The sequence below is a fragment of the Panthera pardus genome, unplaced genomic scaffold (assembly GCF_024362965.1).
Source record: "Panthera pardus isolate Hobbes unplaced genomic scaffold, ASM2436296v1 HiC_scaffold_2, whole genome shotgun sequence".
Classification (NCBI taxonomy): domain Eukaryota; kingdom Metazoa; phylum Chordata; class Mammalia; order Carnivora; family Felidae; genus Panthera; species Panthera pardus.
Window position 1 is genome coordinate 119913820 of NW_026526765.1, and position 15131 is coordinate 119928950.

General features: G+C 45.7%; 1 protein-coding gene across 1 annotated transcript in view; it reads right to left on the minus strand.

The window, feature by feature from the left end:
* Positions 1-438: 438 nt before the first annotated feature.
* The window catches only part of ARHGAP26 (Rho GTPase activating protein 26), a 422696-nt gene continuing 408003 nt past the window's right edge, over positions 439-15131 (minus strand). The window contains 2 exon segments of the mRNA XM_019424560.2: positions 439-6355; positions 14700-14791. Coding sequence (XP_019280105.2) covers positions 6267-6355; positions 14700-14791 — 181 coding nt within the window. The 3' untranslated portion in view covers positions 439-6266.

The window sequence follows — 15131 nt, forward strand, 5'->3', positions numbered from 1 at the left end:
GGGTGGCTCAGTTGTTAAGCGTCCGGCTCTTGGTTTCGGCTCAAGTTGGTGAGTTCGAGCCCCGCGTCGGGCTCCGCACAGGCAGTGCAGAGCCGGCATGGGACTCCCTTTCTCTTCCTCTCTCTGCCCCTCCCTTGCTTGGGCTCTCTCTCTCAAAATAAATAAATAAAAATTAAAAAATGTTAAGTGGAAGATGACTTGTTGGGGCTTAATTTGTTTAACATGCTTAACAGTTCCTCCTCAAGTTCACTAGCATTAGACCTTTCCTAAAGGAAATAGAGCTCCCCAAAGCAGGTCAAAAATCAGCACTGTAGTTATTACCAGTAAACCGCAGGAGCTCAGATCTGGGACCTGTGAGCAGGTCTTCACACTCTTACTTGAAGAAACACGAAAATACGTATCAGGCCAAAACTTTATGAGAAACTCCAGAAACAAACGTGCCACCAAATGGAAAAGTCATTTAATTCAAAAATCATACTTCCACTCGTTTCATAAGGATTGTCACATAAACCAAGCAAATGAAAGAAAGCCAAGTTTCAGAGGCCACTCGACAGGAACCGTATTGTCTTTATAGATAGCCTTAGTGACGCAAAAGCACATTTTTCAAAAAGCCTCAACATGGCAAGACTATTATTACTAATGACAGGGAACAAGTTCTAGTCTAGTCACAAATTACTTTTTAATGACAGAATTGGATTTTACACAGCAGTCAATATTCAATACTGAACTGAAGTTTAAAACAGTGCATTATTTACGGTTTAAAAAAATTTAAAGTGCCACTTTTAAGTACTTTATTGATATTGTATCACACAGCACTTTGCAGTATACTCAAAGGTAGCCTAAATTATGAGTTAAACATGCAAACAGTTTCTTCTCCAAAATATGGACAAAATGTCTTTGAGAGTGCTTGTGAGCGCTAGCCTAGTATTAGCGACTACAGGTTTACGAGTTTGATCTGTTTTTCAACACGACTTTTAATAAGTGAATAAGGGATATAGCTGTGGATAGTAACCATTTGATAAATACGAAGTTTTAAAATGGCACTTAATTTACATCTTTTGTCATTTTTATAGTCAACAGCCTGCCGTTTCTCTAACTCCCAACTTCTAACTCTTAAAGGCTCCAAAGGCTCAGCAAATGCCAGCTTATGGAAGAGTCTGGATCTTTGCCTATGTAGATGTGTGCTTTACATACACAAACACATACTAATACGCAGATGCTTTAGAATCAACAGAGGAACCTCTTTTCACAGGTATAAGGTTGACCCTGGCATTCGGATACCCACGGTAGCTATCTGTAGGTGTCTGTCAGAACAACTTTGTAGAAAGGGATGTACAATGTCTTGACCTCTCCGGGACCGCTCCAGGTAAATTTGACATTTTGATTATCAATACTCTGGTTCTGACTACGCTCAAGAGAATTTTCATATACTACTAACTGCTCTTCTTATATGGGACTGAGACTGTGCCAAGCCTTTGCTCCCTACAGTATTCCACCTTCTTGAAAGATGTTTCCATCTTGTAGTGTCCTGGAAAACTTTTGCGAAACTATTAGCTGCAAACTTCCTCTGTGATGTATTTTTCCCTATTGAGAACTATATTTATTTCTTGTAAAAACAATCCTAAGATCTTCAACGTGGTTCACCTCTTACTTTGTGTCTGCTCCCGGCACTACTTCACATCCAATACCTTTTCACCCTAGAACACAAGTGCTTCCATCGGGAGACCACATGTGAGCAAGGGCTGGTGGCTCTGAAGGACATCTGGATTCTCTATATGGTCTCTCCCTGTGCTGTGAGAAGTTCTTCAGTTACACAAGGACCGTAGGCGGTGAAAGGAGAAAAAAGCTAATTATTACTTGTCGGAGTCTTGTCTCAGGCATGCCGTAGGATTGTGCAAGGTTCATTGCTCTGCTGGTGTCATTTTGATGCTACAATTACAGAGAAGTGGTTCAGCACTCAGCAGATCAGCGTGGCTGCCAAACGCATTTGCACACAAGATACATTTTTTAAACACCAGCAAAGGGTGTGTCAGAGGACACCCAGTTGACTTAAAAGACATGTGGGGCAGGGTTGTCTAGGTAACTGATTACCATCAAGTTTGCCAGAAAATGACAGATAACTCAGAACAGAATACCCAGGACATTCCTTTTTAAGTCAGGGAGCTATTTGGTTTCTTCAGTGGTGGCTACCTACTTGGGTAATACGGTTGCTCATCAAACATTCTGCACTGCAACATGCTGTGGGTACCATGGTGGCCACTGCTGTACCTGGGACTCCTGTGTCTGTAAAACTGTTGGTCCCAACTTGGTTTTGGCAACAGAAGCCAGAGAATGAAAGGTACCAGTAAATAGTCACGAATAAGGGATCAAATTACCTTTAGCCAATTATTTCTGTCTCCCTACCCTTCAACCATGGGTGATTTGGCAGTCTCTGTAGTCAAGACGGAACTTCTGGAGTGACTGGAGTTGCTGTTGTCAGGAGACCTAGGTCATAGAAGGATTTCCCTCTGAGCTACAGGAATGCACGTGCAACCCTGGAGTCCTGGAAATGCCTGAAATGATCTTGTCACTAGCATGGCTCTGTCCTGCTAACGCCAATCTGCCAATACTTGATGGCTTATTTTCTTTCTCTTTGCCTCTCCATCCAAAAGAGCACTCAGCAAAAGGAGATGAACTAGAATTACACTGAGTTTGTTTGGTCTGGCAGAGGTAAACACATAATGGCGGTAGAAACACTCAAAACATTAAGTGAAAAACTGGCTCCAATTATAGGGTATTAAAGAAGGCTGTGCTATGCAGGGTCCATCTCTATACACTGATTTTTGAAAACAGGAGAGAATATCATCAGTCTTGAGCAAGTCAAGAATTTACTTGCTTAGGGGCAGGGATTTGAAACTACTTCTTTCACAGCATGGCCTTCTGTAGCCATGGAATTCTTTGAGTACCCAAAGGAGGAGGGACAGACTGCTCATATGCCCAAGAAAAGATTCAGGCTCTGGATGCCTCATCCCAGGGCCTTACAAAAGAAACACAAGGTTCCGTGGAGAGCTCGGGGATCTTGGTCCATAGTCCTCCACTCCGGTACCTAGTTCATTCTTCTCATCTGCCCTCAAGTTCCCTATTCAGCAGAATTAGGGGCCGGGGGGGGGGGGGGGACAGGGATGATAGAGAAGGTAAAATCTATTTTTGGTCTTCCAATTCCTTCCCTATTTATTGGCTCACATTCTGAAAGGTTTCTCCAGTTCTGTAGCAAATGGGGAGGAGGTGAGCCTGGCTGGGGAAAGGAAGGAGAGCAGCCATCTGTCACATGCCCAGCATGGCTACAGGGAAGCTGGGAAGGGGTCTACCGAAAAATGCAGGTTGGCAACAGCTCCATTTCCCTCCAGCTTCAGATCAGGGCCAATTGAGGAGGGAGGGACAAGCTTCAGAGCAGTCGAGCTGGGGCCAAGTGTCGACAGTGATGCTTTAGCGAGGAGCTCCTCAAATCAGGGCCTGGGCCTTCTGCTCCCCTAGGTTAGCTCTAGTTAAGGTTCCAGTGTGGCAGGTGACAATTCGAAACGACAAATGTGTTAACAACAATATTTTGAGCTCTTTCTATTTAGGACGCACAGTGGCACAGAGTAGGCTTGCCCCCTCAGGCCCCACTGAACAGACCCTTGAGCTGTCCAAGGTCTGCAGGGAGTATGTGGAGCCGGTTTGTGTATTCTCTTTCTTCTTGGGTTTGCAGTGAGAGCTTTCCCGAGTCTTCTCTTGGTCTTATCCAGTCTCAGTGCTTATTCCCTGATTCAGTGGTAGTGTTTTGCTTGCTGCTGGATGAGGTCCTGCACCACCGCTGTGTAAATCCTTGAGCTGATGAACGGAATCACCATATCTAAAATTTCAAACCATCTCTAAAGCTGTCACGGCAACCTCTATCCCTCTGTAGAGTTTTTCTCTTATTTTGGGGTTACAGGAAATGTGAGATGAACAGGAAGGGAAGTATTTAGGGGAAGGGAAAGCAGCAGTGTACTGAGGACCAAAGATCCTAAGAAGCCAGTTTTTCCTAGAACTTAAGACACACACAACATTTACAAAATAGCTCGGCCTCATGTATACAGCCTTAAAGATGTTCCGAGGAGTTAGATATAAGGAACATGCAACTATCCCAACACCTTCTGTCCTGACACCTTGGGGTACCAAGAAATACACCTGAGAAGAAACATGGAAAACAAAATCTAACTCCTAGCCCCACCTATGTGAATCCTGAGCTGCTTCATACTACCCAGCAAGAGTTCTTTGAAACATTCATTGCCTGAAAATGCTCTTTCTCTCTCCAAATTCAAAGCCCAAGAAAAGCTCAAAAACACATTTGCATAAAGAAGACTGAACACCATCAGTGAGTCATGCCCACCAACCAGAGCCAGCAGAGAGTGTATAGAAATGTTTTCTCCTTTCTCAAGGCCAGAGAGGGGATGACCTTGCCCCCGGTTGCTCCCTCATACACACACCTCTTCAACAACCAGAGCTTAAACGTGTGGAGCGACAGCGACTAGCTTCAAGAATATCAAATATAAAACTTTGCCATATAATATTTCAAATCACTCTATTTACAAGTTTATCTTTAAAAAAAAAAGTAAAAGATACAGTAATTCAACACAATTCAAGTTTTTCTCTTCTTCTTTAAGCTTCCCTAAACAGGAATTCCAGAAGCGGGGAACACTCTGGAACAATGCTGCCATTCCGAGGGGCTCCTGGGGAGCCTGACGGTCCATCAATTTGGAGTCTGTCTGCCCAGAGTCACTCTTGCAAGGACATTCGAATGCAGAAGACACTGAGAACTCTGTTCTTTGAAGGCCAAGTGAATGTGAAATGTCCAGGCCCAACTTCCCCACCCCAGGTAATCTTCCAGAAGACCCGGCCCCTTCTGGACCAGGAAACTCTCTTTCTCAGAAGGTACCCATTCCATCTTTCCATGCCTCCTGAATCACAATGGCTTATACTATTAGTCTTGTGCCTCAAAAGCCTGAGAAACAATTCCCTTTTTCTGAGTGGCAGTGAACACATATGTCCTTTAAAACTACAGGCCACAGGGTTAGCCCTGAAATCACCCCTGAAAGCCACCAGGGCACCAGTGCTCAGCAGCGCAGGGTACTGCCACAGGGCTGGTCAGTGAGGGACTACAGGCATGCGAGGGCAGGGGAAGGGACGGGAATGGGAGACCATGATGGAACAAGTCAAAGGGAGGATGTCACCTGTGGAGAAGCAGTATACTGCCCCCTATAAAGCATGGAAGAACAGAAATATTAAACCTGTATGTAATTTAATCTCAAGAGGTTACTAGAGTTTGCTCCAAATATATCCTGATGCTGCTGAAATTCATCAGAAAGGGAAGAGTTCCCAGCTGCCATTCTGTCTGCCCCGAGCAGACCACTCTAATTCCTTGCCCTTCTGCTTCAGGTTGTTGGAAAACCATTCAAAAAATGACCATAAAGCAGGGAGAAAAAAAAAAAAAATCATGCAAAAAGTGTGTTATTTTTTTGGTTTGGTTTCAGAGTAGGTTGGGTTGCCGTGGTTACGAGGTGATGGCAGCCCTCAGTGGCAGAGAAGTTCCTAGCTTGGGAGGGGGAACGTGGGGTGTGTGTGTTCCCCTTGCAAGAGGGGACTGAGCTGAATTCTGCCGATGCTTGGCCGAGGCTGCCTGGAGATGGTGAGAGATTGCATTTTACGTAAACAGTGCCATAACCCCTCTCCCTCCTGCATGCAAACAGACAGACCCAGCTGCCTGTAGCACTGTGGGCCTCAAGTATTTGGAGGTGGGGTAAAGAGAGTGTCTACTGTAAACAGAAGCAACGGGCCCAGCCTGGGTCTCAGCCAATGCCCAGCCCTGCCAGACTTAAGCTACACTGCATGCTCTTGAGGACTACTTACATCTTTCTTACTTCCTTTCTCAGAAGGTTGGGGGTTTGGATGACTGCTGAAACAAATGAATCCTCCCTATTTAGGGCGCTAAAGGAGAGGAATGGCTTTGCCAGCCGTTCTCTCGGTTATCAGAATCAAATGGTCTCCACTGCTGATTTCCTTCTGTTCCTTGCAGTATCACCGCATGCCAGCTGCCATGGTCATGGGGATGGGTGCTCCAGAGTTCACAGAAACATTTGCGTTGACAGGTAGTAACCGAGTCAGTCACCCTGAATTTCTCAGTGGCAAAGAGAAACGGCCTCCAACACTGCAATCAGCGGTTGTCATGGATACCATGGAAAGCTCAGCAGGTCTGCTGGGGCCCACGGTTAAAAGAACTCCACGTAGTTCTCAGGGATGAGGCCAGTCTTTCCGTTCAGAGTCCCTTCCAACCAGCCAGGCTCCTGAGATGGATGAACTGTACAGGAAGAGGGGAGAGAGACAGCGAGAAAACGTTACAGATAGGGGAGGTGGTGGACGTGTGAGAGAACAAATGAGTGCGGTCGCCTGTTATGTTACATGTTTCCAGGACTTGTTTAGACCAGGGGTTCTTAACTTCTTGTGGGACATAAGCGTTCTGATAAAGGTCATTTTGAAAGTTCTCTATAATAAAAAAAAAGGGAAATAGACACAGCCATTCAAAATTTTGCATACAATTTGTGGAGTTTCCTAGACTTTCTGAAGTTGCTGGCTTAAACTATTAAGAGGTGACAGATTTTTCCTTTTGAGGTTAGAAGTCGGTTATGGTGTTCCATCCATAAATTTATCTAACCATCCATCCATCTATCCATCCATCCATGTACCCATCTATCTACCCAGTAATGCCTATGTGCCAAGTGGAGTACCCATGGAGGAATGCTAAGAACTAGTTTTTAAAGGTATCTAGTATGCATTTCACTAACCTAATTATGCATTTTACTTTCCCTTAAATCCTTACCCTCTGATTCTAATCTTCCTACAAATCTCCCCACCTTTCTTTGGGCAATCTATAGTCTTTGAATAGCCCCCTCTCTGTTCCGCCCATACCCTTTCTTATTTTTCTTTCCTGTTCTCTAGAATTTTCCTCCCTCCTACATACAAGACTCAAGTCTGTCTTCTTCCTCTTTCTCTTGTAACTTTCAAAATTTCTGTCTCTTTGATTTTTCGATATCCAAGAAATCTACCCCATTTCTGTGCTATCACAATCCATCTTCATGGAGACTACTGTGATACTGTAAAGATTACATAAAATCCAATTGAGGCTGCAAAGTCCAATAGCAGGAAGAAAGAGAGAAGGAATCATGGGACCTGGAGATGGCAGGGGCACGGTGTTCATGCTTGTGAACTGGCAAAATACAAATCACTCTTAATGGGAAAGGCAGTGCATTTGCTCTTAATGTATTAGGAAAACTCCAATTTTCTGAGATTGTTCGTAAAGAATGAATTTTCCCCTATTCCCTTCCTAGGCTAATTAAGTGACTTCCTGAGCTTGTTTTAGAAAAGCATTTCCGCCCCCATTGCTACTACATAACTTTAGTTTCAGTTTGTAGGGAAAGAAGCAAGAACAGAAACCAAAGGAAGCAATGGGCGAGCAGCGAAAGAACACACAGTGAGGCTTCAGGAAGGTCAGTGTCAAGGTAATCTTGAATGCTTCTTCAGGAAAAGACAAGGTCAAACATCTATCAGTTGGCCTCCAAAATGCTTACATAATTTTCTATCAGTAGACTTCAGGAATAAACCAAAAATACTAAGGGTATTTTGGATTCATGACATCCACACAGAGGAGTCTGGAAGAGAAGAGCATGGGAGAATACAACACAACTTAAAAGCAACCTGGTCTCTCCAACGATGAAGCTCTCTCAACTTATCCTGAAGATACTAGCACCCAAACACCACTGCCTTCTGCCCAGCCATCCGGCTGACAATGTTAATTAAGATCACTTGAATTTTTTTGTACCTATAAAGTGATTATAATAAAACTCCAGTGCCAGGAGTCAATATGGAGAAAGCACTCAGCAGAGAGCCAGAATTTGTCAATAGGGGATCCTGTATCATTTGGATGAGTCAACAAGGCTCTCTCCTGGTAAAATCTTGGTGAGCGCCTGATCTCAATACCCACTGAAGCTTTGGAAAACCTCAAATGTTCAAAAGCAAAACAAACAAACAAACTCACTCCCCAAAATAAAAGACCTAGAAAGAACAACCAAACAACCAACCAACCATATACAACAAAAACAAAATTAAGACCCCTCCCAGTTTACAGCAAAGCTCCTAGTTGAATGGTTATTCCACTGGATACATTGAGTCTCTCTCTTTCAGACATTCTCCCTTCCTGGCCAGCTGTTCAAATGCAGCTCAGGTGCTGAGGTGCTAACAACTAAAAACATTAAAAATGGGATTTGCAGAGTAAGGGATGAATGAGAGAGGACAAAGGAGGCCCCTCCAAGCCGAAGAACAAGAGTTAGGACAGGGGACAGTGAAGCCTTCTGGTCAGTCTGCTGACTCGCTGGGGGCTTCGAGCTGGGCTTATTAAGGCCTGGCACCAAACAATGTGCATCCAAATCACCTGCATGGTTATTAAAACTGGGCCGCGTGGCACACCTGTTAAAAGAGAATCCCTAGGAGTGAGGCCCAGGGATATGTACTTTATTTTATTTTTAAAGTAGGCTTCATGCCCAATGCAGGGCTCCAACTCACGACCCTGAGATCAAGACCTGAGCTGAGATCAAGAGTCGAACACTTAACTGACTGAGGCACTCAGGTGCTCCCAGGGATCTGTTATTTTTACCTTAATCACAGAAAGGTAAGGGTTATGACTTTTCTGTGCCCAAATGCCTCTGGAATGAGGGTGGTCATAAGAAAGTGCAAATTCTCACCTATGGATGGAGGAGGGGAAGCAACATCAGATGCCCTTTGCCCTGCTGTTGTCTTCTGTCTCCCCTCCTCCCACTTCTCGACTCTGCTGAAGCCCTACCTCCTTCAGAAACACCAGCACGGAATCCAGTCTACCTGCTCCCTCTTTTCTCCAAACTCCTGGAATGCTCATAGCACATTCCACACGTTATTCACGGGTCCTGTTAACGCTGTTCAAATGTGTTATGCATTGCTTCCTTTACTAGTTTTTTAGGATGTTTTAGTCTGTGCCGTATCACTCAATATTCTTCAATGACTCCCCTCTGACTGTCAATTATGATAGAAGCTAACACCTAGAAATAGTGACTGGGAAGCAGCCATGGGCTGCTGAGGTTTGGATATACGTCAATTTCTTTGATCTTAAAGATCCTAGCTTGTATCTTGGTATCCATATTTTACAAATGAGAAAATTAAGGCTCAGAAAGGTAAATTAATTTGTGCAGTATCACAATGGTATGACTAGAATTTGAACGCAGTTTCTTTGACTCCAGAGACCAAGCCCGTTATGCTTCTAATTCAACCAGAGAATGTGGTCTTTGGGGATAAGAATGATACATATACACATACACATACATATGTACATCCCAAGTGGTGGGTCTTTTGCTAAGGGCTTTGCCTGCCTCATCTCCTTTCACCTTCAGAATGACTGTGGACTCAGTTCTGCTATTATCTTCATTTTACTGATAAGAAACTGAGGCTCAGAGACGTTGAGCATTTTGCCCCTAAATACACAGCTGGCAGATGATGGAGATCGATGTGAATCCGGGATATCTGACCCCAGACTCTGTGGTCTAACCACTACTGCTTTTGCCTAGCCCAAAGCTTTGGATATTAACAGTGTTCGTATGCACTTACTGAGCTCAACTGAGCCCATGCCCAACTTTCTGAACTATACCAGTGTCCAATGTGCCACATAAACACACGAACCACTGCAGTGAGCTGCCTCGGCAGCTCTCCAGCCCAGCAAGCAAATAATACAAGCAGCTCCTGACGTGGATGTGCTTCCTGCCAAGCATTTTCAGCTTCATCCATCTATGCTCCATACACCCCTGTATACACAACTCATGCTCTCTCCTTTCCTTTTCTCACTGTGGAAAAGGAACAAGCATGTGACTAAGGTCTCTAGTGGCTGGCTGTCCCTAAGGGAAGAAGCACTGGCTGGAAGAGGCACAGATCCCTGTGTAGGTGAATATATTTACTCATGTAACAAGTGTTTATCAAGCATCTACCCTGTGCCAGACACTAAGCTAGGACCTTGCACACGGTACAAAGCAAGCAGAAAAGATTCTGCGCTCGGAAAGGGGCAACGTATCAGTAAATAAGCACATAATTTTAGGTAGTGATGAAGGAGGAGAAAGAGACTGGGATAGGGATGTGGGTATGGGAAGGAGCTCAAAAAGCTAAAACCTAAATGATCTAAAGGAGCTAGCCAGGCAGTGGGTAATGCAAGTACAAAGGCCCTAAGGTCGGGAAAAGCCTGCTATGATTTCAGAACAGTGGTCTGTAACCTTTTCTCAAAGAACCAGTCTGTAAATGTGTGTCTCTACTCAATTCTGCAATTGTAGCACCATGGCTAACATGTAGACAAAAAGGCATGGGTAGCTATGTTCCAACAAAACTTTATTTACAAAAACAGGCAGTGGGCTGGATTTGAGTAGCAGGTCATAGTTTGCTAACCCTAGCAGAGAACATAGGGAAAGTGTGCGAGGCTGCAGCGTATCAAGTGAGGAAGGGAAGGGCCAGGGGGCAGGAACAAGACCGTGGAGACGCCGATCAGCAATTCTCGGAGGACCAGGAGGCCACTGGGATAGGTGAAGGAGAATAACATGATGCGATTTTCAAACATTGCTCTGGCTGCTGCGTAGGGAAGGGTTATGGGGGCAAGAGTGGACATGACAAGTCTGTGTTGGCAGTTGGTGGAAACAGCTGGGTGAGAGATGGAGGTGGCTTGGGCTTGTGTTTGGATTTGGCAGTAGGCACGGCTGGGGGGTCCAAAAGACTCCACTGAGGACCCTCCCCCACAACCCCACTGGTAGAGCAACCCATGATCCCCTGGGAGGATGCTCTCTGTCTCTGAAGGAAACCTGGGGCAGCCCAGAGTGGGTCTTGCACTCATGCCGGATCCCATATCTTGGCAATGAATGGATCCAGCCCATCTCAAATCTTGATCAAATTGTCCCAAGAACCCAATTTTAGTGAATGCTGTGTGCATTTTCCAGGTATCGCTAATCACACTGCCATAAAATGACTAATGTTCTTGGGAACATGAGTTATTTCTCTTTCTCTTTCGTTACTAACTAAGGCGCTCTTGGTGAAATATGCTATTTCCTAGTAGGCTGGCAAGGGCTGACAGTGGAGTTATTTCCGAGTAATGCACATCCATTCCCCACTGCACAAAGTCCCAAAGCCGACTGAACAGCACAGCTCACATTTGCAGCACAGGCTCCTGGAATCCAAAGGCTTGGAGATTAATCATTATGAAACAACAGACTTTCCCCTCAGGGTGCCCCTCCTTCTTCTTCCTCCTCATCCCTTCTTCTTGATGCTGAGAAAGACAACACACACACAACTCCCTAAGCCTGTCATTAGGAAACTTCCTTCCAATTGGTCTGATGATTCAATCTGACAGCTACAGAACATCCAACTTAAATGGCTCTTACCTGAAGTCTCCACCAAGAAACTAGCAGGAGACAGAACAAGGGAAGTGATCTTTGCCTAAAGTGCTAACCGTTTTTTCTCCCCTAATGCCCAATTTCCCAGGTAAAGGGAGGGGGATAATGAGGTATATGTAGTGTTTTCTAAAAATCGGGCATGATAAATATCACCAGCCAAACCAATCTAAACAGAGGATTCACATGTTGTCAGATGGAGGCAGGTGGCAAGATGACACGGTACAATCCCTTCGTAAGAACACTCTGGCAGCTCCTGAAGCTATTAAACGGAGTTACTGTGTGATCTAGGGGGCCCCTCCCCCACCTAGGTCTATCAACAAGAGAACAGCAAACACAGGTCCTCACCAAGATCAGTACACAAATGTTTACAGCCGCATTACTCCTAACAGCCAAAGAGTAGAAACAATCGAAATGCTATCAACTAACAAATGGATAAATAAAACGTGTTATACCACAGGAGGGAAGATTACTCAGCAGTAAAACGGAAGGAAGTCCTGACGCATGCTACATACAACAGGGATGAGCCTTGAAAATACTATGCTGAGTGAAAGCAGCCACTGACAAAAAGCCCACACGCTGTATAATCCGGTTTACATGAAATATCCAGAGCAGGCAAATAAATAATGACAGAAAGGAGATGAGGGGTTCCCTGGGCTGAAAGGGGCAGGACACGGCATATGTGGAGCATGACTGCTGAAGGGCACAGGGTTTCTTTTCGGGGCAATGAAGATACTCTGGAATTAGATGGTAGTGATGGCTGCACAACTCTGAATCTACTAAAACACCATGGAATTGCACATTTTAAAGGGGTAAATTATATGGTATGTGGATATCTCAGTACAGTGGTTTGAAAAAAAAAATACAAGGAGGCTGCACTCAAGAAAAAGAGTCACAAACAAGATGCACACACATACACATACCTTTTGAGAGTTTAAACCAACTCTGTCCCTGAGATCAGGGGTCCTCTCTGCAGTCACAGTGAATGGCTGATAGGAACAAGGCAGCCCCTTGCCCACAAGAGCAGTGAACTGGAGTTTAGAGGACAGACTTTAAATTCTGGATTCACCCGTAAATGTAGCAATCTCTCAAATCTTGCTCCTCTACAGGCAGAAGCCCCACCCCTGCTGACAGTAGGACACAGAAGCCTGTGCATTCGGCCTGCTCTGGTTTGTCTGTTGTGAGATCTGTGTCATGTGATGGCTGAGCTGTGACTCTACCTAGGGGCCTATTCGGGCCGGGCACACTTGTCAATGACATGGCTTTGGACAGCCTTCAGGGGACCAGCTTCACCTCAGGTCAGCCTGATTACTCCAGCTGCTGACAGGCAGTTGGTATATTTTGGTATGCAAGGCACCCCAATGAAAGTTAATGGAGCAAAGGTTTAATTAAGGACAGTGCTTTTTGGGCTTGGGGAACCATAAAGGAGGACGTGGGCCCAGCAGGTCACATACAGTTAAGAGCTTGCCCCTGTCCCTACTGGCTCAGAAGGCCCAAGTGTGACCTCTGTGGCCTGTTCCCCAGTCGGTCCCCCATGCCTGATTATTATCTCTGCCACGGTGAATGCAGGGGCTGGGCACACAGAGGGGGCAGTCCCTTCGTGTGTGAATGCCATCAAGGATGTCCCCAGGAGTCCATCTCTGCTCTGGCTTAGAATGTGAGGCTGGTAAAGACAGCCACGACTCAAGAGAGTCAAGGTGTAGTGCCTACTGCCCAGCCAAGAGCCAGGCCTGGGTCATATCAGGGAAAAAGGTAAACACGTCACTGTGAACTGTCAGAACAGCAGGCTCTTTACCTAGGACAGGTGAAACGATGACAATGATCCTACTAACAGTGTTGAATGCTTAATATGTGTTGAGTACTAAATATATGATGTGTGCACCACTCCACTCTTCCCTGCAACCGTCTGTTACCCTGGTATGACAGAAGTGAGGCACAGAGAGGCTGTCACTGCTTCAGGTCACAGAGGCACAAACCAGGACTTGTGCTTTGGTGGCCTGAATCTAGAGCTCAGGCTCGCCAGTGCTACGTGGGGGCCTTGGCTGCCCTGTATTTCTAGGTCTCAGGCAGGTGGCAGGAGGTGTGATCTAGGCCAACGTGAGGCACTCAGCCCTGAAGGGGAGTGCTTGGGCAACCTGCACTCACTCAGCCTTGCTCAGGAAATTTGCCACCACCCCACCTGAAGTCAAGAAGGCACCCCTAGAAAATGTCCACTTCCTGAAATCAGGCAGCTGCTCTGGGCTCCTCCTTTGGGCAAAACAAACATACCCTTTCACCCAAGCATCCACAAAGACGAACCCTAAAGGAGAAGTTCATCTGGCAAAAATCTCAGCAATAACAGAGACTCTGGCTTTTTCCTAGAAACATGATTTTCTCTTTGGTAAATGGTTATGACAAGTTATGGCATCAATACTCACTTAAAAAAAAAATACTGCCTTTTTCTTGGTTTAGGGAGGAAAACAAACAAAAAGAACCAGGAAACGGTTCATCGAGTAAGTACTAGTTCCCAGTTCTACGGTGCAGGTGCCACGAATCCAGTTTCACACCAGGACACCTGAGCAGGACAGCTGGCAGTCTGCAGAGAGATGTGACTTAGGGAGTCCACTCTACACTTCCCAACAGTTCAGGGGAGGGCACGCAGGGCTGCAACAGGGCTCAATGACACAGAGGTCCCCGGGTACCCTGCCATCTCAGAGACGAGCCTCACCTCCTGTGGAGGGTGGATGCCACTGAACCCAATGAGAAATTCTGTACCTCAGTCTCTGCCCTGAGCTGACTACTTACAAGACTCCTGTTCTCAGCTCTGTTACTTCTACCCTCTGTACAGCCCCCAGACTCTCAAAGTCACTGCCAAGTTGCTGGGCTGAGTCCTGCGCAGGTACAATCCACTTTTAATGTCCAAAACACTTCCATGAGGTTGCCTCAGTCAAAGTGAAGGCTTCAGCACACTGTCCTCTCTTGACAATGCCTCCGCAAGTCCTGCTGCTTCTCGCGTATTTTGGGAAGAGACCCCAGGGAGCGTGCCCGCGCGCGTGCACACACACACACACACACACACACACACCCTTCTTTTCAGTCTTACTCATTCAATGAGACTGTCATTTTTTTTTTAGGTAGGAACTTTGAAAACTGCAATTATTTATTAGCTTCCCTCCTCCCCCCGCCGCCGCCCAGATCCGTGCAAAGGGATGAGAAACTCACCATTGTCGAAGACTGTGCCTGCTGTGAACGAGAGTTCTGAGTCATGTTCAGCTTTGCAGGCATATAAGGCTTTTGCCTTCCGGAACGGTGTGCTGTGTGAAAACAGGAGTTTATTTAGCAGTATTTTTAAACCATCTGAAAGCCCCAGATATTTAATCTCTCTTCTTCCCCTTCCCTGCAAGCCACCTAGTTATCTCTTGTGGCAACAGCCTGACAAGACAGCCAGATGGCAAAACATGAGGCGCAAGAGTTGCAAAGGTCACCAGAGAAAAATGAGAATTATTCAGAGAAAAGCTGTAAGCCCCGAGAAACCACACGCCTTGTGGGGTCACCTCTGTGCCACGTTAAAACTCTGCCTAGGTGTCAGGACACCTGAATGGTGGGAGTGCAGGCTGGGACCCATTTTTGGAGCAGGAGTAGTTTGGGAAAAGG